Source organism: Adiantum capillus-veneris, chromosome 19 (genome assembly GCF_014529385.1).
Source record: "Adiantum capillus-veneris isolate H3 chromosome 19, ASM1452938v2, whole genome shotgun sequence".
Classification (NCBI taxonomy): Eukaryota; Viridiplantae; Streptophyta; class Polypodiopsida; order Polypodiales; family Pteridaceae; genus Adiantum; species Adiantum capillus-veneris.
In genome coordinates, this window is record NC_140949.1 from 127131767 (window position 1) to 127157494 (window position 25728).

At 43.8% G+C, this 25728-nt stretch overlaps 1 protein-coding gene across 1 annotated transcript in view; it reads right to left on the reverse strand.

The window, feature by feature from the left end:
• Positions 1-8838: 8838 nt before the first annotated feature.
• The window catches only part of LOC147434827 (uncharacterized), a 35484-nt gene continuing 18594 nt past the window's right edge, over positions 8839-25728 (reverse strand). The window contains exons 10-15 of the mRNA XM_086491240.1: positions 24503-24629; positions 10534-10649; positions 10369-10445; positions 10154-10288; positions 9542-9610; positions 8839-9445 (exon numbers count right to left, since the gene is read on the reverse strand). Of these exons, the coding sequence (XP_086347366.1) occupies positions 9173-9445; positions 9542-9610; positions 10154-10288; positions 10369-10445; positions 10534-10649; positions 24503-24629 (797 nt within the window). The 3' untranslated portion in view covers positions 8839-9172. The remainder of the gene's footprint in view (positions 9446-9541; positions 9611-10153; positions 10289-10368; positions 10446-10533; positions 10650-24502; positions 24630-25728) is intronic.

Below are 25728 nucleotides of genomic sequence, written 5' to 3' on the forward strand. Positions count from 1 at the left end.
GTTTCTAGATTGCATGGGTACTGACCCAAGCACGATTGATGAGAGTACAGAACGTTGCCAAGCTTGGGGCAAAGTGAAAGATCAAGAAGTCCTAATTTTCTTTGATGGAGGAGCCAAGGCCAACTTCATTTCACTTGAATTGGAGGCGTGGCTCGAGATTACACCCGATTGGATGGGACCACAAGCAGAGGCAGTTCTAGCGGCACCCGACAGAGACGTGGCCATTACACCTGTTATTGGCAAACTTTGGTTGCAGTGTCGGGGGTATTTGGGGTACGAGGACTTCTACATAATGCCCTTGGAAGGTTGTGATGTTCTCCTGGGAGTCCTTTGGTACCATAAGAACAACGCCTTGATCGATTATCGGGCGAAGAAAGCGACAGTGACTATTGAAAAGGGCCGAACCATTGTAGTTGATGTGAAACTTAAGGGCGAGTCTGTCCCTGTTGTATCGGCTTCGGCCGTTTCGAAATTAATGAAGTATAGTCTGTTTGTTTACTCGATCTTTTTGAAAGAGTTAAATGATGATCATAGGACAAATATGTCTAATCTAGAAAAAGAACGCCAAGATTTTTTCCACACTCATGCTGATTGCTTTTCTGAGGGTCCTGAGGATCATACCATTGATCTAATACCTAGAAGCACACACTGAACCAGCCACCTTACCGTGTGAGCCGAGCCCAGAATGAAGAGATTATGAACCAAGTGAAAGACCTCTTGGAAAAGGGTCTTATCCAGCCGAGTACTTCACTTTACTGCTCTCCGGTTGTTGGTTTTGAAGAAAGACGGATCTTGGAGAATGTGCATTGACTATAGAGCTCTCAACAATATCACCATCAATAACAGATTTCCCATTCCTAGGATCGATGATATTCTAGACCAACTATAGGGATCCTCTTGTTTCAGTAGGATCGATTTGAAGAGCGGATATCATCAAATCCGAATCTCACCGGGAGATATCTACAAGACAGCTTTTCGGACGACCTTCGGTTTATTCGACTTTTTGGTGATTCCTTTTGGCCTTTCCAATGCTCCTGCGACCTTTAACCGTATGATGGACATGATTTTCAGAGAGTACAGATCTTTTGTTGGCATCTTTTGTTGGCACTTTCTTTGATGACATTATTGTCTTCCACAAAGATGAGGCAGAACATAGAGAACATTTGCTACAGGTCTTTCACGCATTGCAGGATCACAAGTTGGTGATAAATGCAAAGAAAGTGAATTTTTCCTACCAGAGATACACTTTTTGGGACACATCGTCTCAGCAGCACGAGTGCAGATAGACCCGGCCAAGATTGAGACTATCCGTGATTGGCCCGATTTGAAGAATGTCCATGAAGTTAGAAGCTTCTTGGGCTTATGTTCTTACTACCGGCGGTTCATTAGAAAGTTTGCAGAGGTTGCTTTCCCTTTGCATATCTTGACACAGAAAGGGGTCCCTTTCTCGTGGGGACCCACAGAGGTGGTTGCCTTTCAGACATTGAAAGAGAAATTGACTACGGGACCAGTTTTGACTTTGCCAGATTTGCAGAAGTCATTCGAGGTATATTGTGATGCTTGTGGTAGTAGTCTGGGTGCGGTCTTAATGCAAGAAGGCCATGTCATTGCCTGCAAGAGCCGATTGTTCTCAAGGCCAGAATTGACAGCACAAATTTATGAGAAAGAGCTTTCTCGTGGGGACCCACAGAGGTGGTTGCCTTTCAAACATTGAAAGAGAAATTGACTACGGGACCAGTTTTGACTTTGCCGGATTTGCAGAAGTTCGAGGTATGTTGTGATGCTTGTGGTAGTAGTCTGGGTGCGGTCTTAATGCAAGAAGGCCATGTCATTGCCTACAAGAGCTGATTGTTCTCAAGGTCAGAATTGACAGCACAAATTTATGAGAAAGAGCTTTTGACGGTTATCCATGCTCTTACTCAGTGGCGACATTACCTACTCGGAGCGATTTTACGGTCTTCACAGATCATCAGAGTTTACGCTACTTCTTGTCACAGAAGCAGCTAGCGGAAAAGCAGATGCGGTGGACAAACATCTTGTCACAGTTTCACTTCCAGATTGTCCATGTGCAGGGACAGAAGAATTTGGTGGCCGATGCTTTGTCCTGGAAGCCGTTGGTTCTGGCTATTTTCGGGATACACCATAGAAGCTTCGAGGATATGGTCGATCAGTATGCCACAGATCCAGATTTTGCAGATGTATTCGGTCGAATAGAGAATGGGGAGGTAGTAGCGGGATATTCCATTTGGGATGGCTACTTGATGAAGAAAATGATGTGCGTTGCATAGCCGTTGAGGGAAAAGGTTTTAATCGAATGCCACTGTCCACCATTTACAGGTCACCGCGGCATTGTTACCACCTTGAAAGGTGTGGAGAGATACTTCTTTTGGCCGAGACTCAAGAAGGATGTTGACGATTTTGTACGCAGTTGCTTGGTATGCTAGAAGGTCAAGTTTGACAGGCATAAAGCACAGGGATTGTTACAGCCTTTACCCATACCCACGTGCCCTTGGAAAAGTATTGCAATGAATTTCATTTTTGATCTCCCGAAGACACAGAGTGGGCACGATCGTATCTAGACTGTTGTTGACAGATTTAGCAAGCAAGCTAATTTCATTCTAGTGAAGAAGACAGTCAAGCCGGATCATTTAGCGAGATTGTTCATTGCCCAGATATTCAGATTACATGGCATGCATGAGACAATTGTCTGTGACAGAGATCCCCGATTCACGAGTTTGTTTTGGAAGGCTATTTGGGAGAACATTGGCATGCGGTTGTAGTTCTAGTCATCTTTCCACCCGCAAACAGATGGACAATCAGAGATTGCGAATTCAGTTGTACTGGATTTATTGAAGTCGTACATTTCGAATCAGAAGACTCAGTGGGAAAAGTATTTGCCCTTGGTGGAATTTGCCTACAATAACACGATACACTCTTCAACGGGGAAGGCGCCATTTGAGATTATTGAAGGTGCTTCGATGGTTCCACCCTTCTTAAGCACGAAAGATAAAATTTTTGAAGCCAACAAGTATACACGGGACTTGGACACAACTTTTGCCAAGGTTCGGAAGGCTTTAGATAATTCTCAGGAAAGACACAAAAAGGCAGCAGATCGTCACTGTTGCGATTTGAAATTAAAGGAGAACGATTGGATGCTCTTACGTTCTGAGAAGGCACGCCTGAGAAAGAAAAAGGGAAAGGAGGGGCTTTTTCCAAAGCTTAGCATGAGATACTCTGGACCTTTCTAGATAAAAGAAAAGATAAATGATGTCTCCTTTAGACTGAAGCTACCCGATACTTGGAGGATTCACAATGCTTTTCATGTGAGTCTCCTGAAGCCTTTTAAAGGCAATGTGCCCGATGATGGGGAGCCAGATGAGCAACCCGAAGTGGAGGAAAACGAGGAGATACTCCTCAGATTGTGAACCTTTACCTTGTAGCATTCGGTTTAGCATAGTCTACTCCCATAGAACCCCGATTTCCACATGGGCAAATCTAGTGCAGTGGGTATGCACAAGAGGGGAGTCACTCCACTCCTTCGTCGACAGATTGCCCCGATACTTGGATTTGATATAGAGTCACTGATGTCCCTTTGGGTTCCAGGGATACTGCAGAGCTGACCGTATTTTGTTGTATGACTTTATGAACTGGAATTCCTGATAATGAAAATGATATTGATTTGTACTTGACTTGTTTAAGTGCAGGAATTGATAAACAAAATGACTGCAGTATTTTGGTTTTATAAATCTCTATAGACATGATTGCAATAGGATTAGTCAATCGGGCATTTGAGAGGTCCCGATTGCATCTAGATGCGATTGCAAAATATGTTGCCGATTAATCATGGTTTGAGATTGGAATGATTGTTGAATGTGATTTGTCATGTGATGTCCTGTGATGTGCTGTGATGTGATTGTCAATTGGTACATGTGCTAGATGTGTTGTTCCTAGTGCGTCGGTACTAACAGTCAGTGTCTTCTAAGACAGTTTATGGCCTCTGTCTGTTTTGCAGTCATAATCGAGGGTGATTACAATGCTTTCAAGAGGGGGGTATGTCACAGATAGGTGACGTGGCATGGCATGGCCCTGGACACACACACACAGTGGGGCAACATAGCACACACACACACCCTCCCCGGCTGGCAGTCATTCCCGGAAAATCCGATGTCATGCTAACGTGGCATACAGTACGGTAGATTCCGTGATTTGCGGCGTTGAGCTACTGACGTGGCAGTGCTTTTCCGACGTGGCAGTGCGTACGGAAAAGCACTGCTGAAATTCTACGCAAGCTTTTGGAGAAGCTTTGGGATAAGTTGCTTTATTTTAGATGCTTTAGAAAGTGGCAGCTTTTGGGACTCTGCTTTTGGGGCATCCCTTGTAAACTTACAAGTAAGTGGGCAGGGCCCTCACAACTCAAAGCATCTGGACACAGAGTTTGAGAGTGAGAACCCTGCCACTCTCTTGTACTTCTAACGCAAATTAATACAAAAAGAAATACCGAAAGGGGTGCTAGTCTTTGGGGCCGAACTCCGCCAGGCCGTGTCAAATCAACTGTTAATTTTGAACTGTTTTGAAGTGAATCTCTGCTGTGTCGTGGTAGAATCTTGACTTGGAATGTCTAACTTTTGGCACGTACACATCTAACCCTATGTGTACGTGGACAAGCTACTTCATGACAAGGGTTCAGTTCAATTCAATTAGTCTAGCTTAGGAAGTGTTTTGGCACTTTTGTGAGTATGTTCGCAGACCGTGCATGTCTAGGCACTTCAGGTAGATGCATATCCTCTGGTTGCACACAGCATGATCATCACATTTCCATCAGAACCCATCAGGATATTTTTACAGTGCATAGACCTATTTTCCCTATTTTAGCCAATTTTCACTTATTATTTCTAAGTGACTTTTGTTGGGAACTAGGTTGGGCAAATTAGCAAGTCAAGTACATAAGAAACCTAGCGCTAGCACTTTCTGGTAGAAGAGGCAGGAGACCGCCATTAAGTGCACCTTCTCAGCAAGAACAGCAGGAGAACCCTAGCGTTTTCGAGCAAGCAAGATCAGCCAACGTTTTTGGAGCAGATACCTAGCGTTTTCTGCTGCAACAACCTAGCGCTTTTATCAAGATTCAGCCCTAGCATTTGCAGTTGTAGATCAGCCCCGGCGGTAGCAGACCACAGCATTCAGCCCTAGTGTTTTTGCAGATTCTCCGCGACAAGACCATCCCTTGCACTAGCGTTTTCAGTTTTCAGCATCAAGACTCCGCTCCGCAAGTCCTGAACCTCGCAGATCTCACCTTCGCGTAGTAGATCCTCGCCGCACGGTCAGATCAACGAGCGCTTGCAGATTCAGCCCGGAAAACGCAGATTTCAGCATCTGCGTTCTCTACAGTTCTGCCACGTCAGCAGTCAGTGGAAAATCCGGGCTATGTGTGTGTGGGTCTTGCTTTATCTTAATTCCTTTTTGTCTCTTGGGCCCCATTGGACAGGGTCCCATAAGTTGGTAGGACTTCTTCTTCTGCTATTGCTTGTTCTTCTTAGGGTTTAGGCCCCTCGGCCGTGATCTAAAGATTTGCTCTGAAAAGAACAGACTGAACAGACTTTTAGCACTTCAATAACAATTGCACTGAGAGAGAGAGACGACACACGACACGGATTGGCGGAATTCCACCCCAGAGAGTATTGGCCCCAAACCTTGGCACCCCTTTCGGTATTTCTTTTTATTGAATCAACACAGTACAAGCGAGTACTCCATCCTCTGCACCTTCGTCCAGAAGCATGCCTGAGAATGAGCCCAGGGCCTCATCTTTAAAGGCCCTAGGCCCCAAAAGCAGTTTACATGAAAAGTCTTCAAACTCAAAAGCTTTTGGTCCAAAAGCAATGCCAAAAAGCTGTCAGTGTAAATCACAGAATTTCGTACAACTGCAGCGTCAGCAATGTCAGCGTGTTTTGCGGAAATTTGCTACGTCAGCGTGTTTTACGGAAATTCGTACAGTTCTGCCACGTCAACAATCAACGGAAAATCCAGGCTTTGTGCATGTGGGTCCTGTTCTAATTTAATTCCTTTATGTCTCTTGGGCACCATCGGACGGGGTCCCATAAGTTGGTAGGACTTCTTCTTCTGCTGTTGCTTGTTCTTCTTAGGGTATAGGCCCCTCGGCCGTGATTTGAAGGTTTGCTCTGTTCTTCACTAACTTGACACGTTAGCAGTTTGTGACTCTCTCTCTCTCTCTCTCTCTCTCTCTCTCTCTGTCACAAACTGATGATGTGTCAAAGCCCTGAAGAAGGGAGCCAACTTGCAGATGTGGGCCAAGGGGCCTAAACTCTAAGAAGAACAAGTAACAGAAGAACAAGTAACAGAAGAAGAAGTCCTACCAACTTATGGGGACCCCGTCCGACAGGGCCCCAAGTGACATAAATGATTAAAATAAAGCAGGACCCACACACACACAGAAGATTGGCGTAGCAAACTGATGACGTGGTAAATTTTTGAAAATTGCACTGGCATGATGATGTGGCAGGTTGTATGGATTCCGCGTTTTGCGTTGGTTGATGACGTGGCAGTTGTACGGATTTCCGTGATTTACGCTGGCAGCTTTTTGGCATTGCTTTTGCACCAGATGCTTTTGAGTTTGTAGGCTTTTCACTGTAAACTGCTTTTGGGGCTTGGGGCCTTCAAATATGAGGTTAGGGCTCATTCTCTGGCATGCTTCCTGGAGAAGGTGCAGAGTCTGGAGTACCGGCTTGTACTGTGTTGATGCAATATAAAGAAATACCAAAAGGGGCGCCAAGGTTTGGGGCCAATACTCTCTGGGGTGGAATTCCGCCACTCCGTGTCGCGTGTCATATCTCTCTCTCAGTTCAGTTGTTATTGAAGTGCTAAAAGTTTGTTCAGTCTGTTCTTTTCTATTGGCACGTGGTGCTCGTTTTGTGACAGTAGTATCAGAGCATCGGCGTGTGCTTTTCTGAAAGCATACCGGTCCCACAAAAGAGCAGACTTCTGGTATTTATTGGAGGTACCTTCGCCCTCCAACCCGGACTTATTAGCCACTCCCACCCTTACTTCATCGCGCATCGGGCACGCTCCCGTCTTTATCGCTATGTCTTACAGGGCAAGCCATAAAGAACCCAAGACTTGGAATTCATGGATTCGGCAGAATATTTGCAGTTTCTACTCAACGAACTCCACGACATTCTTTCACGGTAGCCACTAGTGTGGCTATTTTCTCCTCCCATCTCGTGGTTTAGCCCTCATTGTACATACTTTGTTTCTTCACTGGGAGAGTCTCCCCATGTTTCTGATGTAGCCCTCTTTTGTAGAGGTGGGTTGTGGCCCTATGGGCAGTTTTATTCACTAATGGAAGGATCTTTTTCTTGCAAAAAAACATTTATTGAGCTTACAAAGGTGGACGAAAATGGAGACCCCTATTCTCGAAAGGGTGCGTCTCTTGGCCCAATGGCTACACCTCTTCTTCGAATGGTTGCACCCTTGCACCAAATGGTCATGTCTCTACAACGAGTCATCACAACTATTGGTCAAAGGATGTTACTCTTTGTCTAGAATCATGTCTCTCTGTCAACAGACATGCCTCTTCGTATGCATCTTTTCGCCTCCTATGTAAGGAGTCTATTGTACTTGGTTTCGATCATTCATTCATTCAATCAAATCAATTCAAGAAGTGTTCTTGTCTTGTGAGTCTCAGTTTAATCTTAAGTATGAAGTTTTAGTTTTAGGATTAGCACCACTAATCCTCACACAGTTTGTTTTCGGTGTGAGAAGCAACAACTGTTATGGATTTCAGCCGCCAAGACGATGCCGCCGATGACTCCCGTGGCTGTCCCAAGTGCACTAGATGTCGCCAAGACCAAGTAGGCAAGTTCCATCGCGAAGAAGTGCCTATGGAGATTGTTCCATCGCAACAAGTTGCTGTTTTTCTCTGTTTTCAGCCTACGAACATCGTAGACAGGGCTGATTTACGAGAAGGAACCCAAGAGAACACCTCTGCTATGTATAGGATTGGAAGAGAGGATTCATTGACCTTTGAACTGGTACATGCAGGGTTCAGGAGAGGATTCGTTATGCTTGATCATATATTTACACTTTGAGCTATTATTGAGGAGGGTTGAGCACAAGGAGTTTGGACGTCATATCTGTTGCTGCTTTGTGGATTTCCACAAAGCTTTGGATAACGTACCTAGTATGAGATTAATGCATAGATTGTATAATTTGGGTGTTCGAGTGAGATGACATGGGGTAGCTTAGCACTTAATGAGAGAGTGACAGGTAGAGCGGATGTGCCAGATGGCAGAGGGTCTATCAGAGATGGTTCACTCCACAGTTGGAGTGAAGCAGGGATGTCCCCTCTCACCTACACTTTCGGTTTGTACATTGATGATGAAGCCGACTATATTGATAATTATTAGGCACTTAGATATCCTTGTTGTTTTATGTGAACGATAATGTTTTCATTGCTTACTCGTCAGAGGGGTCTGCACAGAGAATTGGATGCATTGCCCTTCGCATGCAATAGAGTTGAATGTGAACCTTGGCAAGAGCAAGATGATGATATTTGACACAACAGCACAACAGATGAGGGAAGTAGCGCAAATATTTACATATTGTCACGAAGTAGTTGAGTATGTAGAGTCCTACAAATATCTGGGAGTCGTTTCCAAAAGACTATGAGAATTGGTGGATTATTCGATGACTGGACTCAAACCACAATAGAGGAAGATGAATACATTTGTAACAAGACTGACCCATTTTGCTCTACTTGTTACCTTCTTTAGCCAGATCCGTCTGTGAGTGAATAAATTTGTTAATTTCTTTCACAGAAGACACTTCTTAGGATGAAGATCTCAAGCGCCAAGGCATTTGAAAAGTTTATTTACAAAAGCATACTTTACTTTGTGATATATTCATTTTCCTGCCTGTAAATACAAACTGTGAATCCTTCATGGGATATGTCTGACATGTGAAGAGCACTTAAACTTGTCAGTATAATACACATATACAGATCGATAGTCATGGGAAATGAATTCCCTGTATATGAAATTAGAGAAGCAGAAAAAAACCAGCTTCTCTGTATTTACTTCTTTGTGAATCACGTCGTGAATAGCTGACCTCAAAGCTTTAATGTCTTTTCCACATTTGGACGTAAATAGCTGACCTCAAAGCTCTACTGCCTTTCCCATATTTGATAGTCAGAACCTTTGTCTAAACATCGTTGCCATTTTCCTTCCAAATTATTTTGCTTGGAGGGATTCCAATCTAAATGACCCAATTTCATGACGAGGTTTTGTCCCACTTGGGCAACATAACCTTGGTTGGTTGCTTTATAAATCTTTACAGCACTTCGGCAGTGCACCCCTGTGCGCTTTCGAACTGCAATCAGCTCTGCTATAGGGTCATGCAGGCCAAAGTCGTAGAAGTGATCATAAAAGATAACAGGCTGCACAATGCATCAGATGGAGTAAGTGGTCATGTCCTGATGTTTAATGATAGAATACTTCGAACATAATCTTGCAGTTCTGATTTGAAATAGTACCGTGCCAGGATGAGTCAAAATGTAGGCATATCCTTGCATAAGCTTCTCACGAGGAAAGGGCCAATGTCCCTGGTGGGGAAAAAATGTTACTTTCGGGTATTAGTGAAACAGAGAAACAACAGACTGCAAAAATTATGTTTGTGCAATCGTCAAAATAGCGAAACCAGAGACTTCCGCATCCACCCCGCGGTATGGCCTATTGCAATGTCAGTGTTAGCATTCATCATAGAAAATTGTCTGAAGGTGGAGACGCCTTGAAAGTATGCAATATCAATGCTAGCATTCATCATGGCAAAGTTGTGGCCTTTGATAGCTAAGCCGGCCAGCAGACAGCGAGACATTATCTAGAGAACTTAGGAAAGAAAAGAATAGCACAGGTTCATTAAATTGTATAAGTATACATGAGAGTCAAACTTCCTGTTTGTGCCAAAGTGGTGGGCTTTCCATATGCTGATGAATCCATTAGTAGGGCAGTATTAGTGTCGAGGGAGAATTGTCATGATCAAGCATATATCGGAACTTTGATCCAATTAAAGAAGCAAGACAGCACATGCTGACTCTGATAGACATTCAAACTGTTGTAATTGCATAAAGAAGAAGACAGGGTGTCACCTGTGTGGAGCCAGTGTCGTGGTTTTCCAAAAATGTAACCGCTCGTGACGGCCACCATCCCATAACTCCGGGGGGTTTTCCTTGAGGGTCAATCAATCTCCAATATTCATTATGCAGAGCAGAATGTAAGATACCCTGTGAATTTACTGCCGCATAGGTTAGACGAAGCATCCCTCACAATATGTCATGGAGAAAAGGTAAAGTAATAGGGATACCTTGGTTGTCACATCAAAAGCGGAAGATGTTCCTCCAGTTGCATTGAGCCAGTTGACTATTCTTTGCCTGTGACCATCTGTAGTACATAAGCCATCAACATTGTGAGCCCTTAAAGAGGGCATTTCCTTCAATTTGTGTGCTTTAGGTATATTCACCGTGCTTACCTTGATTATAAGAGCAATTTCCACCCTCATATGCGAGACTGTCCCAGTATTCCCCAATAGCAAAGACAGGATTTGTAGCTTCAATATACTCTTTTACATAGCCACCCCAAAACCCTCTGTGATCAGGAAACCAGTCAGTAACTGCTGTACAGGCTAGAAAGCATTATTGATACCCAAACTTGAAGATCACCTAGGAGGCATTTTGCAAACACGCGCGCGTGCACACACACACACACACACACACACACACACACACACACACACAGAGAATGAAATGATATATTAACGTCTTCAAAAGGCCAAAATGACCTATGAGACCATCAGATACAAAGTGGTGAATCTAATACAATGTCTGAAGTACAAGTACAAAAAGTACTGAATGTAAAAAATGAAAACTGAAAATGAAGTGTGAAATGTGAAATGTGAAAATGTAGAATAGGCCCTCAATGACACTCTCGGTGTCATGCTAGAATGCCTCTGATCGTCTGTTGGAGTCTCCATCGATGGAGTGTGCTCCTGTGTCTCGGTCGTGGTCGTCTTGATCTCCTGAGCTCAGTCACCCTGTCAATGAGGGTGCCTCTGGTATGAATGTGGGTACAACCCTGTGCTGGTGGTTGGTCTCTTGGCTCCCTCGATCCAAAGAAGTCTGTGATCTGTCTCTGTGACTGTCGTACTCCATGTCTCCTCAGCAGACTATCTCTATGTCGGTGTAGCTCAAGTAGATATAAGCCAAGGCATCTCTGATCCTGATACCTCATGACTCTATCTAGGGGTCCAAAACCCTCCCTGAATAAGCAATGGAAGCGCCCTCGTATCTCATAATACACAGTGCAATGGCATATGTAGTGTAGCTCCGTCTTTGGCTCCCTATCGCATAGTTGGCATATCCTAGACTTCGGTGGTATCCCTCTGAATCTACCCGTTTCAATCTCCAGCTGGTGTGAGGATGTGCGAATCTGACCAATAGCACATCGCAGACCATGAGACAAATGAGTGTCCATGTAGCTCGGACGAATCACAAACCCATCTCCCGAAAGTTGGAGAAGATGCTCTTTGTAGAAAGCCATCTTCGTGCCCAACTCTTGCATTGGCTCTACCCATGTCCTCCTGGTTTCCAACTGTATAAGATCCTGACGAATGAGTCTAGTGATCTCCATCCGTGTGAGTGGCAGGGAGGGTGCATCCAGGGAATACTGAAAAGGAGGCAATCTATCCATGTTGAAACCATGCCTCTGAAACCATGAGGTCGTCTGCGCATACCAACATGATGCGTCTCCCTGCATCGCTAATTGTCTAGAGGACTCAAGAGCCAATCTAGTATATCTGCCTCTATGTGTATCCCATAGACTGTGCATAAAGGACACTAATCTGGTAAGAGCCTCAATCTCTATAGGAGGGGCCGCTACCTCTGCTTGAATAATCGCATGTGGTACGGAGGCCTTGGCTCTAATCATCCGGGATATCATAAATACCAAGGGTCTCTCCATGCTACTCCAACTGTCATGATTCACAGATGGTCCCCAAACCTGGACCCCATAAAGCATAGCTGAAGCAACCAAAGTATCAAGGAGCCATAGCTTTGTTCGTGGTTCTTGAAACTGAACCTGCGAACACATCCTCTCTAGCCCTCCCAATGCCGCATAGGCTCTGGACAGTCTAGTCTCTGCTGCTCTCTTCAGAGTAAACCTCGGTCCTGTGAATACCACCCCCAGATATGTATATTCATCTGTGTACTCCACAGTGTCCTGACCATGTACGAGTGTAGGTGCCGATCTCTTGACCCACTGTGGTGTGGTGTTAAACACCATAACCTTGGTTTTACCAAGGTTCACAGACAATCCACTATCCTCTACAAAGCTGTGCAATGCATCCAACTGTCTCTGCATGCCCTCTGGTGAGTCTGATATCAACACAATATCATCAGCATATAATAATAAAGGGATCCATGTCCCTGCTAGCTGAGCGCCTCTGTCGCCCTCTCTGTCAATGTAGTCAAAGACCTCATCTACATACATACCAAAAAGTGTAGGGGACAAAGGACACCCCTGTTTCACTCCAATAGTGGAATGAACAATGTCAGAAATCCCCTCAAGAATGCGTACCTGGCCAGCCACCATTGAGCCGTATAAAGCCATGATCCCCCATATGATCTCTGTGGGTACTCCCAACTTCAGTAGCCTGCGCATCAATCTGGCCCTCGGCACTGTGTCAAATGCCTTGCGGAAGTCCACAAAGCAACAATACATCCGTCTCCCATGTGCCCGACCCTCCTCAATACTGGCTCTGAGTGTAAGAATATGGTCCAAAGTGGAGAGAGAGAGAGAGAGAGAGAGAGAGATGAAATGAAATGAAATGCTATGTAAGCATCTTCAAAAGGCCAAATTGACCTATTGAGACCAATGGTTACAACCGTATCAGATGTGATACAATGATTTGAGGTAAAGCATAAAAGGAAACATCCTAGATCCTAAAACAATCCAAGTAGGAAAGGTAATGATGCTGGTAGGCAAGAAGGATACAATCTCATGCTACAAATTGTAGAATGGAGGTATGGGAATGAGCACACACTAATAGGGGGGCAAAAATGATGAGTCATCCCATGAACTCTTGCATAGACCACTCCAGCATAGGATCAATCTCCTCCATGGTGAAAAGCTCAGGGAGGTCTCACCCGGTCTCGAGCAATGATACCCTATATCTTCATGTGTGCACGTTGCCTATGCATAGATTTCTGAGGCCTCGAGCGTCTCGAATGACCAAGCTAGACTGCTTGAGCAATATACCGGCCGTTTGGGGGAGGTTGAAGCCACTCTCACCCTCTCTCAAGCTTGAAGCCACTCTCACCCTCCCTCTCAAGCTTGAAGCCACAAGCTCTCAAGCTCCATCCCTCTCTCTCAAGCTCCATCCCTCCATCAGACATCCCTCTCTCGAGTTTCAAGTCTCAAGGCTCAAGCCTCAAGTGCCATCAATATGGCACAAGCTTCCGCATCACATGAAGGTCCCTCTAGTGTTAAGAGGGGCAAGAAGGATGAGACTTCATGGTGGGGTGAGGTGCATTCCGAAGTCTTGGGCAAAGACGGCGGTGCAAGATCATGGACGTGCAAATCATGTGGCTTCGAACGCAAATCCGGGACAAGCAAGGTTCGAGCACACCTCCTTCATAGTGGGGGAGGAAGTGAGGCATTGCAAGGATGTGACGGCCGGCAAGAAGGAGCTTGAGATCAAGGATGCCATTATGAGAGCCAAAGCAAATGATTGACCCAAGCGGCAAGCCATTGACCCCAATCACTTGGTTTTTCCTTCTTCTACCACTCATTCGCAAGCTTTCGTTGGAGATAGTAGTGTGGCGGCTCAAACGTCATTTCAAACGACTTCACCCTCTCTTCCCATTCATCGTCAACGAACTCTAGATGCGTCATGGGATCCAAAAAAAAGAGGAGGATGTGGATGCCTCCGTTGCCCGCTTCTTTTATCACGACCATATCCCTTTCATAAAGCTCAAGGCTCGGTAAGTTCCAAGTTCTCATACATAATATGTTCGTAACTAGTATATCCATTGTCCATTCAACATTGTCTTGACTCTTGACTCTTGAGTCTTACCTTCTTCTTACAACCTTTGTGACATATATAGATCAGACTACTTCAAGGCCATGTGCACAAGGATTAGGGAATACGTATATGCCACCGACTTCAGAGGCCTTCCGTACTACTCGTCTTGATAGAGAGAAGGCCGTTGTGGAGATGGGAGCGCAAACATGAAGCGACAATAGGCCAAGTATGGAGTGACACTCATTGCAGATGGATGGAACGACACCAGGAGGAGATCCATCCATGGGATTGTGGCTTATTGCAAGGGAGAGATGTACTTTGCCCACTCACATGATGCCACAGAAATAGGGAAATTTGCCGATGTGCTTGCAGGAGAGGGCGTCCACCATAGAGATCATTGGCCTAGAGGTAATGTTGGAGCTTGTTAGGGATGGGGACTCATCAAACAGGGCAGTCGGCGCCATTTTGGAGGGTATGTATTCCTACATCAAAGTGTCATTTTGTATGGCACATTGCCTTAACAACCTTTTGAAGGATATAAGGCGCCTACCTTGGATAGAGCCACTCATTACAAATGCGTCCAAGCTAGTGTCCTTCATCAACAATCACAATCTTCTTCGAAGCGGTAGGGAGCAAGGTTCTCTTGAAGTATTGTGAGAGCCGCTTTGCTTACAACTACCTAATGGTTCATCGCCTATGCGAATGTCAAAGTGCAGCGCGGCAGACCCTCATCAGTACGGAGTACACTTCTTCATCCAATGCAAGTTCAGTCGCAGGGATCTTATGTGCAGACAAGTCAGAGAATCTTCAATTTTGGGAGTCATTGAGACAAAATGGTGCAACCTAGTACTCCACTTGCTTCGAGTAGTTGATGGCATGCAACCTTGCATTGGCAAGGTTTATGAGGCCATGGATCGCATGGTGGAGGCCGTCCAAACACTTGAGCCAGATACAAACAGGTTTGAGGAGATTAGCCAACTTTGTCAGAGCAGATGGGACTCCTATGCTTCCCCTCTCCATAGTGCGGCTTTTGTGTTGGATCAAGAGTTTCAAGGTGCAAGACATGAGCATGATGGGGAGGTGAACAAGCAATGGAATGAGGTCTTGAGCATGTTTCATCCTGATCGAGAAGAACGCCGCAAAATCAAGGATCAGCTTGCTATGTACAGGGATATGTGAGGATCATATGGGCTTGCCGATGCCCAAGTTGATTGCACCAAGATCTCCTCAGTTTTGTGGTGGTAGGACTATGGCTTAGATGGTAGAGAGCTTCAGCGGCTCGCTATCTGCATCCTTAGCCAAGCGGTTAGCTCCTCTTGCTTGGAGCAATTGTGGAGTGTTTACAGCCACGTTGCATCCAGGAAGAGAAACTGACTTGCCGTGGAGAAAGAAAATGATCTTGTATTTGTGAGGCAAACTTGCGTATGCTTTGCAAGTCTGCATCCAAAGTATCAGATCCCTTTCTACAGTGGGAGATGGAGACAAAGGCTGAGGTACTTGGGGAGGCAAGTGGATCTACAGAAGTTTTGCATGAGGTGGATGATGCGGACAAGCTTGTTGCAGATGAGGATTGGAATGACATCAATGATCGCCACGCCACCACTACAGACTAGCAGGCTAGTGGCTCTTGTGGTCCTTGAGCCTTGACATGTTTCCATTTTGGCCTCTATGTATTGAGCTCTTGAGTCCCTAGTGGCTAGTATTGACTCTTGAGACTCGACTCCTATCTTTTCTTTGAGTTCTCAGTGCTCACCTTTTTGTAGCACCTTGGTTGGCCTTTTAACTTTATAAGCCACGCTTGAACGTATAGTCATAGTCTTTTTGCTCCATTGTTTGGTCTATTGAACTCTTCGATCTTTGTACCTCCTAGATGATGTTATTTGTGATGCGCTTAGTATGTTATAAGGTGTCTCATTACAATTTACATCCACAACCACTAAGGCGAACAAGCGACATGTTGAAACACGCCTAAACATGATTCTAATTGTGCAACTAGATGTTAGAAGCTTGCCTTATAGTTGTTTATTAACTTATAGGCTGTTTTGAGGTTGATTTCAGTGTTTTTTTGTGGACCGTTCCGGCGTTCCCGTTCCGGTCTCCCCCTCCCCGTTCCAAAGCCCCCCGTTCCCGTTCCAAGTAACTTTGTCGAGAAGCCTAAACCCTAAAAAGAGCAGAACTAAAGGGGCGCCAGATTTTGGGGCCAATACCTCTAGGCACGGAACTATGCTAGGGCGTGTTGTGTCACAAAATGCTGACGTGTCAATTACGCTGGCAGCTTTTTGGCTTTGCTTTTGGACCATAATCTTTTGAGTTCGAAAGCTTTTTCCTATAAACTGCTTTTGGGGCCTAGGGCCTTTAAATATGAGGTTAGGACTCATTCTCTGGCATGCTTCTTGGAGAAGGTGTAGAGTCTGGAGTATCGGCTTGTACTGAGTTGATGCAATATAAAGAAATACCGAAAGGGGCGCCAAGGTTTGGGGCCAATACTCTTTGGGGTGGAATTCCGCCACTCCGTGTCACGTGTCGTCTCTCTCTTTCAGTTCAGTTGTTATTGAAGCGCTAAAAGTCTGTTCAGTCTGTTCTTTTCTATTGGCACGCGGTGCCCGTCACAATATAAAGAAATACCAAAAGGGGTGCCAAGGTTTGGGGCCAATACTCTCTGGGGTGGAATTCTGCCACTCTGTGTCGCATGTCATCTCTCTCTTTCAGTTCAGTTGTTATTGAAGTGCTAAAAGTCTGTTCAGTCTGTTCTTTTCTATTGGCACGTGGTGCCCGTCTTGGGACATGTTGACTCTGTTTTAAAAGTGTGATAAAATTGTGAAGTATTTTCAGTGATTCTCTCGTGTGTCGTGCCAGATTTACGACTTGGGGTGTCCAAGTCTTGTAACAGTTTGGGACTAGTGCTGTCAGGGAGTGGAACCCCACCACTTTGTCTCGTGTGAATTCTCTCTCTCAGACACCTCATCACATCAGCTACAAATAGAGACTAGAAGATACAAAGGTACACCTCAAGAAAAGCGGATAAGTCAAATTTGTCAGCAAGAGCTTGAGACAAAGGAACATTACATATGCCATTGCACTGCTTATTATGAGATCCGAGGACGATTCTACTCTCTCTATAAAGTGGAGTTTCGACCACTTTTTCGGATCACGGACTACACGCACCAGGGCTCTTTCTTCAAGAGATACGCCAGTTTCGAGAGACTCTTGAGGAGCAAAAAGTCGACACACAAAGTGCCAACTCAGAGAGAGCATAGGGATTTCTTCATCAGCACCACTCAAGAGGGTGTTGAGCGGTAGTACCATATACCCCCTCAACTCTCCCACTCTTCTCACAAAACGGCTCATCTTCAAATTTTTAAAAACGGACATTTTTTCCAAATTTGCCCGCCTGTTCCGCACGTTCTGACTGGCCGTTCCGATCGTTCCCCTGTTACATTCCGACCCTAGGACGTTTCGGTGTTCCCGACACCGTTTCGGCAATCTGAGCTGGCTAGAACGTCGTTTCGATACGGCAAGGGGCCGTTCCACCCGTTCCCTGTTACTATACTTCTCGACCATGCTCACAAGTTGGTAGGATCTTTGGTGATCGCCACGTTAGCAGTTTGTGACATACTCGCCCTTGAAAGAAAAGTAATCGTCCGTGATTAGACTTGCAAAAAATCATCCAAGTTAGCTCAAAACTTCGAGGGTCATTTTGAGGGTCATCCCGAGGGTCAATCACTTTTCTCATTTCGTATTGGAGCTCTTGATATACCGATGAAGCAACGTTAGCCATCACACCTAAACCGCTTTGATCTTTTAAGGGGTGTCTCAATGCACTAATATTACATACCCAAGGCAATCTTACCCTATATGGAGCAGATATGGTTGGCACATCACGATGCAACACAAATGATTACAGATGCAAGTACAGGATATGAAGGCATAAACTCGCCGATGACTACTCCCCCTGAGAACCGAGGTTCTAGGCCATGAGAAATTGAAAGGCCACACTTTCCCCATGAATACTCCCCCCGAGAACCGAGGTTTTGGGCCATGAGATTTAAAGGCCTGTTACAACCAAATGCTCCCTAGACCGTATCCACGTCGTTTGGAGGTTCTGTTTACAACTATACGCTCCCCAAACAGCAGCTTGCGTCGTTTAGAGGTTTGCTAATTACCCATCCACATGAATACTCCTCCCAAGATCAAGACCCGAGCCATGAGCTATTCAGATCACAACTTTTGTTAAGTACTCCTCCCATACCAATGTCCAAGCCATGAGTTATTCAGATCATTCACTCACATTTTCTCTTGAATACTTCTCTCATACCAATGTTCGAGCCATGAGTTATTCACAAGCAAAATTCCAAATGAAACCGACATCAAGACCAGAATCAAAGATTTCTCAATTGGCACCAAGACAAGTTCAAAACAGACAAATTCTATTTCAAATAGTATTCTCAGACAAAGTTTAACAGCGTCTGAAGAGAAAGCAAACTTAAAATTAATCTAGGTGGATCTCGATCAGTCAAACTCGAAAAAGGACTTGCTTTCGAAGTTATGGTTATAAGGTTGTAGTCGATCGCAGCATATTTTATAAACTCTTCCATAGCAAAAACTTGCTTTGACAAACAACATTTCTATAGCGGTGATGGCAGTCCAAAGATATAGTGTTCACACTGGTCCTCCAAGGTTATCAGCTTGAAGAGAGACACTTGAAGGTAGATGTCTAAGAATGCTCGGACTGTAGACTTCCATTGTTTTTGCGGCAAGCATTTTCAGGTTGCCCCACTCTGTTAGCAGCTGCACTTCACAGAAGGATGTCACGTAATTCCAGGCAAAAAAAAAATCTTGAAAGCTTGCCAAGTCCTTGGAGTGTAGCTTCGTAGCTATAGAACTCCACCACTGCATACCACATCTTTGAGAAAAGAGGTGGTGCAAGAGATCTTTGATTCTTCAGTGTAGTTCCCCAAGGCATAGATGGTATTGAACTGTTGCAGGAACCGTAAAGTTTATAGCTTGTAACTGGCTCCCGATGCTGTATGTGAAAGATTTCTACAAAATCAGGATCGATGGCGTACTGATCAATCATATCTTCAAAGCTTGTATCACGGAAAATAGCCAGAACCAAGGGCTTCTAGACACGCATCTACCACTAAATTCTTTCTGTCCCTGAACATGGACTATTGGGAAAGTTAGTCCACCACATCTACTTCTTTGAAAACTTCTTCTGCGACAAGAAGTAGCGTAAACTCTAATGATTTGTGAAGACGGTAAAGTCAGCTCCGAGTAGATAGTGTCGCCACTACGTAAGAGCATGGATAATTGCCAAAAGCTCTTTCTCATAAATCTGGCTCTCGTAAGCTATGACATGGCCTTCTTGTATCAAGACTGCTCCCAGACTATGACCACAAGCATCACAGTAAACTTCAAATGGCTTTTGCAAGTCTGGCAAGGCCAACACTGGTCCAGTAGTCAACTTTTCCTTGAGAGTCTGAAAGGCTACAATCTCTATTGGGCCCCAAGTAAAAGGAACCTCTTTCTGAGTCAGTACATGCAAAGGAGAAGTTATCTCTGCAAATTTTTGAATGAACCACCAATAATATGAGCACAAGCCCAGAAAGCGATCGGTACTCTCTGAAAATCCTATCCATCATGCGGTTGAATGTAGTTGGAGCATTTGTATGGCCAAATGGCATCCACCACGTATTCATACAAACTCAAAAGTCGTCTTGAAAGCTGTCTTGTAGACGTCTCTAGAAGCAATTTGAATCTGATGATAACCACTCTTCGGATCAATTTGGCTAAAGCAAGTAGAACTCTTAAGTCTATCGAGTTTATCATCGATCCGCAGAATGGGAAATTTGTTTGGGTTCATTATTTCTTCATTTTGGGCTCAGCTAACTCTAATGTGGCCGGTTCGGTGATGTACTACTGGGAATCAAATCAATTGTGTGATCTTCAGGACGTGAAATAGGCAACTCGCCTAGTAAGCCCTTAGAGAAACAGTGAGCATGAGCTTGCAAAAAATCTTGTCATTTTTTTTTCGAGGTCTAGCATATTCGACCTTCAATCATCATTCGATTCTTTCAAGAAAATCGAATAAACAAAAAGACTGGATTTTATCGAGTGGGACGGACTCGCCTTTCGGTTTTACATCAAGTACAATCTCTTTGCCCTTCTCGTTCTTCAAGATGTCCTTCCTTGCCCTATAATTGACCACGACACTGTTCTTGGGGAACCAAGGGATTCCTCGGAGGACGTCACATCCTTCCAAAGGCATGATGTAAAAGTCCTCATGCCCTAAATACCCCTAACAATACAAACGTAGTTTGCTAATGACAGGTGTAATGGCAACATCCCATCCGGGTGCCTCTAGAACAACTTCGGCCAGTGGCCCCATTTCCTCGGGTGTAATTTCAAGTCAAGCCGCTAATTCAGTTGAAATGAAGTTGGCCTTGGCTTCTCCATCAAAGAAGGTAAGAGCTTCCTGGTCTAGCACTCGCCCCATGCTTTGCAAAGTTCAATACTTTCGTTCAATTGGTCAGGTTTGGCGTTCCCCACAAAAATTTGATACCAATCCTGCTTTCATCTTTTCTTTTCTTTCACGCTCGGCTGTTGCTCTGTAACTCTCTGGCTTATCTTCTCGTGGTTCTCTGGTTCATCTTCTTTTTAAGAGTTCTATATACCTTCATAAGTTCAGAATAGTCTGAACTCACGAATTATAAGAGGGAATAATGCACTCATAAAACTATAAAAGTAAGGACACAAGAAAAGAAAAGAGAAAACAAGAACAAAAACAAACAAACAAACCATTTAAATCACTTTGTTTGCTACGAAAAAAAACTAGATAAAACAAAACATATTAACTTAAAAAAGTTTTTAGAAAAGGCATGCATAAAATAAGTTGACGCAACTTACTTGGCTTAAAATAAGTACTCAACTTCAAGCAGAAAAGGATAAGACATCTTAGAAACTTAATCCTAGAAATCAAACTTCACACAACAGCTTCTAAAGGAACACATTCTGAAGTCCTCGGGTAAGCTGAATACAAAATCAAAAAATGAATACTACTACAAACCTACAAAGAGCAAAGATCCAAACTTGACAATATCCTATTTAAGCTCTTGTATACCCTTGAGAACTACTCGTATGAAGATTTGGAGCTAAAAGAGTCTCATAGTACTCAACTTCGAGTATTGTTAGGCAAATTTCTCAAGTCCAAGTATCCTAGTGTGAAAAATCCTTTGGTTGGAAAGAAAGATTTGTTGATAACTATCTTTACCTTCCCTGACTTGGACACGATTGGATTAAGCTCTATTTTGAAATCTCAAGAAGCTTTGGATTCTTTTCTTTTCTTGTGTCCCTTGCTTTTATAGTTTTATGAGTGCTTTATTCCCTCTTATAATTCGTGAGTTCAGACTATTCTGAACTTATGAAGGTATATTTTTTAGTCATCTAGCGTACATGCAAATCTTTTTATTTTCGTCCGAGTGGTGACCAACTGTTGAGCTTCATGAAGATATATTGGGAGGGTGTGCATACCCCAACAGCTACCGATCTTATATTCATGTGTCGATGTGATTTGATGTGTGTATTACTTTTATTCTTCGTTTTAAAAAAACTTTTTTTATAAGTAATGGGTCTTTTTGTGATTTTGGTTGTGTCATGATTTATTGTGTAGAGCTTCTTTTCGTCTTGATTTTGGTTTGTTTCAGTGTTATGTCTTTTATTTTTTAATTTGTCTTGATTTATCTATTTGTTGTTTTTTGCTTTTGACTATGTGTGTGCGTTTTTTTTATTAAAAAAACTTTGTAGAATGCATGTTTTTAATAAATAATGGTTTTTTCTTAAAATTCCTAAAAAATAAGAATAACATCTAAATTTGGGTCCCTTGGATCAAGGGTTTCTTGTGTGGTTTCATGAAATATCTCTTGTGAGAGGAGAGGTTGAGTAGTGATTCTAGCAAGGGATCACGGACACTCGATTGCACACTATTGTCGATGATCTTTTGAGTGTAGCAAGCAGCCTTATTTAAGGACCTCACTGCTTGGCAGCAACCCTGCTATACAAATGAGGGGTGTGGTTAGCACCAATCTAGCCTTAGAATCGTTAGCCTTGAGGTGGGCGTTGATCTGAAACACTGACCTTACTACAGAAATTAAAAACACTTTTACTTCTTCTTCAGCTTCAACCAGCAATGTTGATGACTCTCAGGTATGTCTTTTCGACCCTTCTTTCTTTTCAGAAGCTAGCAGTAGTCATAATTTGTATCAAGAAAGATTTAAGTTTTTCGCTAAGTTTAATTTGAAGAATTTTCATGTTTTTGGTGATGGTCCTATTCATTGGGCTTCTTTCAAGAATGTCTTAGTTAGTACTCATTACACAAGTCAAGAGTTCTGTCCAGCTCTTTTTGCGAGTACAAGTTTCGCTTTTTTTTTTTGTTAGCACTCGTTTGTCCTTTCAACTAGCCGTCTGGAGTAAAATTCATCAATCGGGTAATTCTTCATGTATTTTGCAAATCTCGGGTCTCTGGAGTACTGGAACAATCTTTTCACACATGTATCAACCTGCCGTTGACGTTTGTACTCCACTCTGACAAACTTTTCCGCCAAGAAGTCCAAATCTTCATTCTTTTCCGCGTCAGAGTCCAACTTTTCTTTGCTTGCCCACTGAGAGGTGTTATCTCTGTCAGATTCTCCACGAAAACCCATGTGTAATCTGGGGTTCGTCATGGCTTATGCCTTGTAAGACATAGCGATGAAGATGGGAGCGCGTCCGATGCGCAATGAAGTAAGGGTGGGAGTGGCTAATAAGTCCGGGGTCCGGACACAAAGCTTCTATCACAAAAACATGCATGTGTTGCAAAAAGGATCCTCCACAAAAGAAGAATCTTTCTGAGCTCTGATACCACTGTAACATGCTTGGACACTCCAAGCAAGAAATCAATAGCAACACACGAACAGAAACTTCAAAATCACTGAACTTTATATATATATATATATATATATATAGAGAGAGAGAGAGAGAGAGAGAGAGAGAGTGTCGACACAGCCCGACATAGTTCCATGCCCGGAGGTATTGGCCCCAAAGTCTGGCCCCCCTTTCGATATTTCTTTATCATTAATCATTTCAAAGCACAACTCCCTAGGGACCTCTTCTCACAGACTCTACGTCTAGATGCTCTGTAGAATGAGGCCCCAGGGGCTCTTATAAACAATACATGGGATGCCCAAAAGCAGAGCTCCAAAAGCAATTAATTCAAAAGCACTTTAACCCAAAAGCTTTGGTCCTCAAAAGGTAGCGCTGGAGATTCCCAAAAGCAGCCAGTGTAATTTGTGGAAATCCGTACAGCTTGCCATGTGGCACCTGCAACGCAAATCGTGGAAATTCCGTACGGCCTTGCCATGTCAACATGTCAGTGCATTTTATGGAAATCCCTTTTCAAGGTTCAAGCTTCTATCTTTTAGGGTTTCGGGCCCCACGACCAGTGATTCATAAGGTATTCAAGTTAGTCCGTTCAGTTTCTCTTGTCCACTTGGCCATTTCTCTGTCAGATGGTCATGCCACGTCATCACTTTGTGACAAAGTGCTCTCAATAGAAGGCTATCTTTGTCCTCAACTCCTTTGAAGATGCAAGCCATGTCATCTTGGTATCCAATTGAGTGAGATCGTGCTTGATGATCTTGGTAATCTCTTAGTGGCTCAAAGTAAAAGATGTCGGGAGGATTCAAGAGCTAGTGGCACATATCAATGGTGAGGGAGCTCCCATAGACTATGAATGAAGGACATAGAGCTGGTGAGAGCCTCCACTACACTTGGTGCAGCCCCTAGTTTAGCCCTAATGATCTCACGTGACACTGATGCCTTGTATTTGATCATCTTGGATGTCATGGAGACTAAAAGGTCTCTCCATCGATCAACAATCATCACGCATGCGTCCTATGCTTGGGCCCCATATTTACACTCCATAGGATTTTATAATTGTAACCAAGGTGTCAAATAACCACAGCTTAGTGTGAGGCTCCTGAACTTGTACTTAGGAACACATCCTCTCGAGACCTCCTAATGTTGCGTAGCCGCTTTTGAGCCTTGCAGCAGTTATGCTGCACCTACATGTAGTTGAGACAGAGATGAAATTCCTCTTGTTGTACTTATGACACAATCTGATGAGAATTGTCGAGGTGATAAAAATGTAAATGTTAAGAGAGAACCAAGAAATAGTCTTGGTATTTGATTGTTTGTATTATGGACTTTGGGATCACACTTGTATGGTGATCAACATGTTTTGTATATTCATCTTGAGGATTGATTATTGGTCCCTTGGGATGTTTATTTTAAAAGAAGGTTTCTCAGTGTGTGTGTGTGTGTGTGTGTGTGTGTGTGTGTGTGTGTGTGTGTGTGTGTGTGAGAGAGAGAGAGAGAGAGAACGAACCTTGCAAAGTCCAAGCGCCATCCATCGTAGCCAATGTCAGTTTGAAGCCATCTCAACCATTCTTTGATGTCTCGTCGAACAAAATCTTGTGAATGGTCAATATTGGGTGCAGCATGAAAAAAATCTCCTGCATTTGGAAACATAAAAACACTTTAGTGTTTTAGCCCGCTTTTGTACACTATCCCTAACCTTCCTCTACTATATAAATGTGTGTGTGTGTGTGTGTGTGTGTGTGTGTGTGTGTGTGTGTGTGTGTGTGTGTGTGTGTGTGTGTGAGAGAGAGAGAGAGAGAGAGAGAGAACTCAAAAGATGAGCCCTCATTTATGCTCAGCATGCAACCAAGGGTAGGCAACAAGCATGGGGAGATCACAACATCATATGGTCGATTAAATTATGCAAAGTAGGATACCATAAAAGATCAAAGCTGATAAGTTACAAGTTGTAGTTGCTATAGACCTCAAAAGAAAGCAAGCAACTAAATTCTAGGAACTCCGACGACAATCATGTAACCATAATTAGTGTAGCTCCTAGTTCCGCTCTAGCGACCTCATGGGGCATTGTGTCCTTACATCGGGTCATCCTGAAGATCTTAGTGACTAGTGGTCTCTCTTATCTCTCCATCAAACATACATTCAACCAAGCTCACTACGATAGTCTAGATTGGGGTCCTTAAATCCAACGCGAGAGAGAGAGAGAGAGAGAGAGAGAGAGAGAGAGAGAGAGAGGGATGAAATGATATATTAACGTCTTCAAAAGGCCAAATTGACCTAGAGAGAGAGAGAGAGAGAGAGAGAGAGAGAGAGAGAGAGAGAGAGAGAGAGAGAGAGATGAAATGATATATTAACGTCTTCAAAAAGCCAAAATGACCTATAGACGAATTTGTTACAAAATAGTGAATGTGATACCATGTCTGAGTATAAAAAAGAGATACTAAATTGAATCTAGAGGTGCTACTAGCTGGAATTGTGTGGGGTATGTGCCCAAATACAAGAGAAAGATACAGTGGATGATGAATCCATCCACTTCTGTACTCTGGCTATCGAGATATTATGGCTCGAATCCTCTGTTGTAGTCTCCGTCGATGTTGTGAAGCTCCTCTCCTCAGTCGTGGGTGTCTCAATCTCCCTAGCTCCAATGCTCGGTCAATGAGAGTACTGCGGGTGTGAGTATGAGCTGAGCTTTGCAGTGGTGGTTGCACCTCTATCTGTCCGGTGTCTATCAATAAT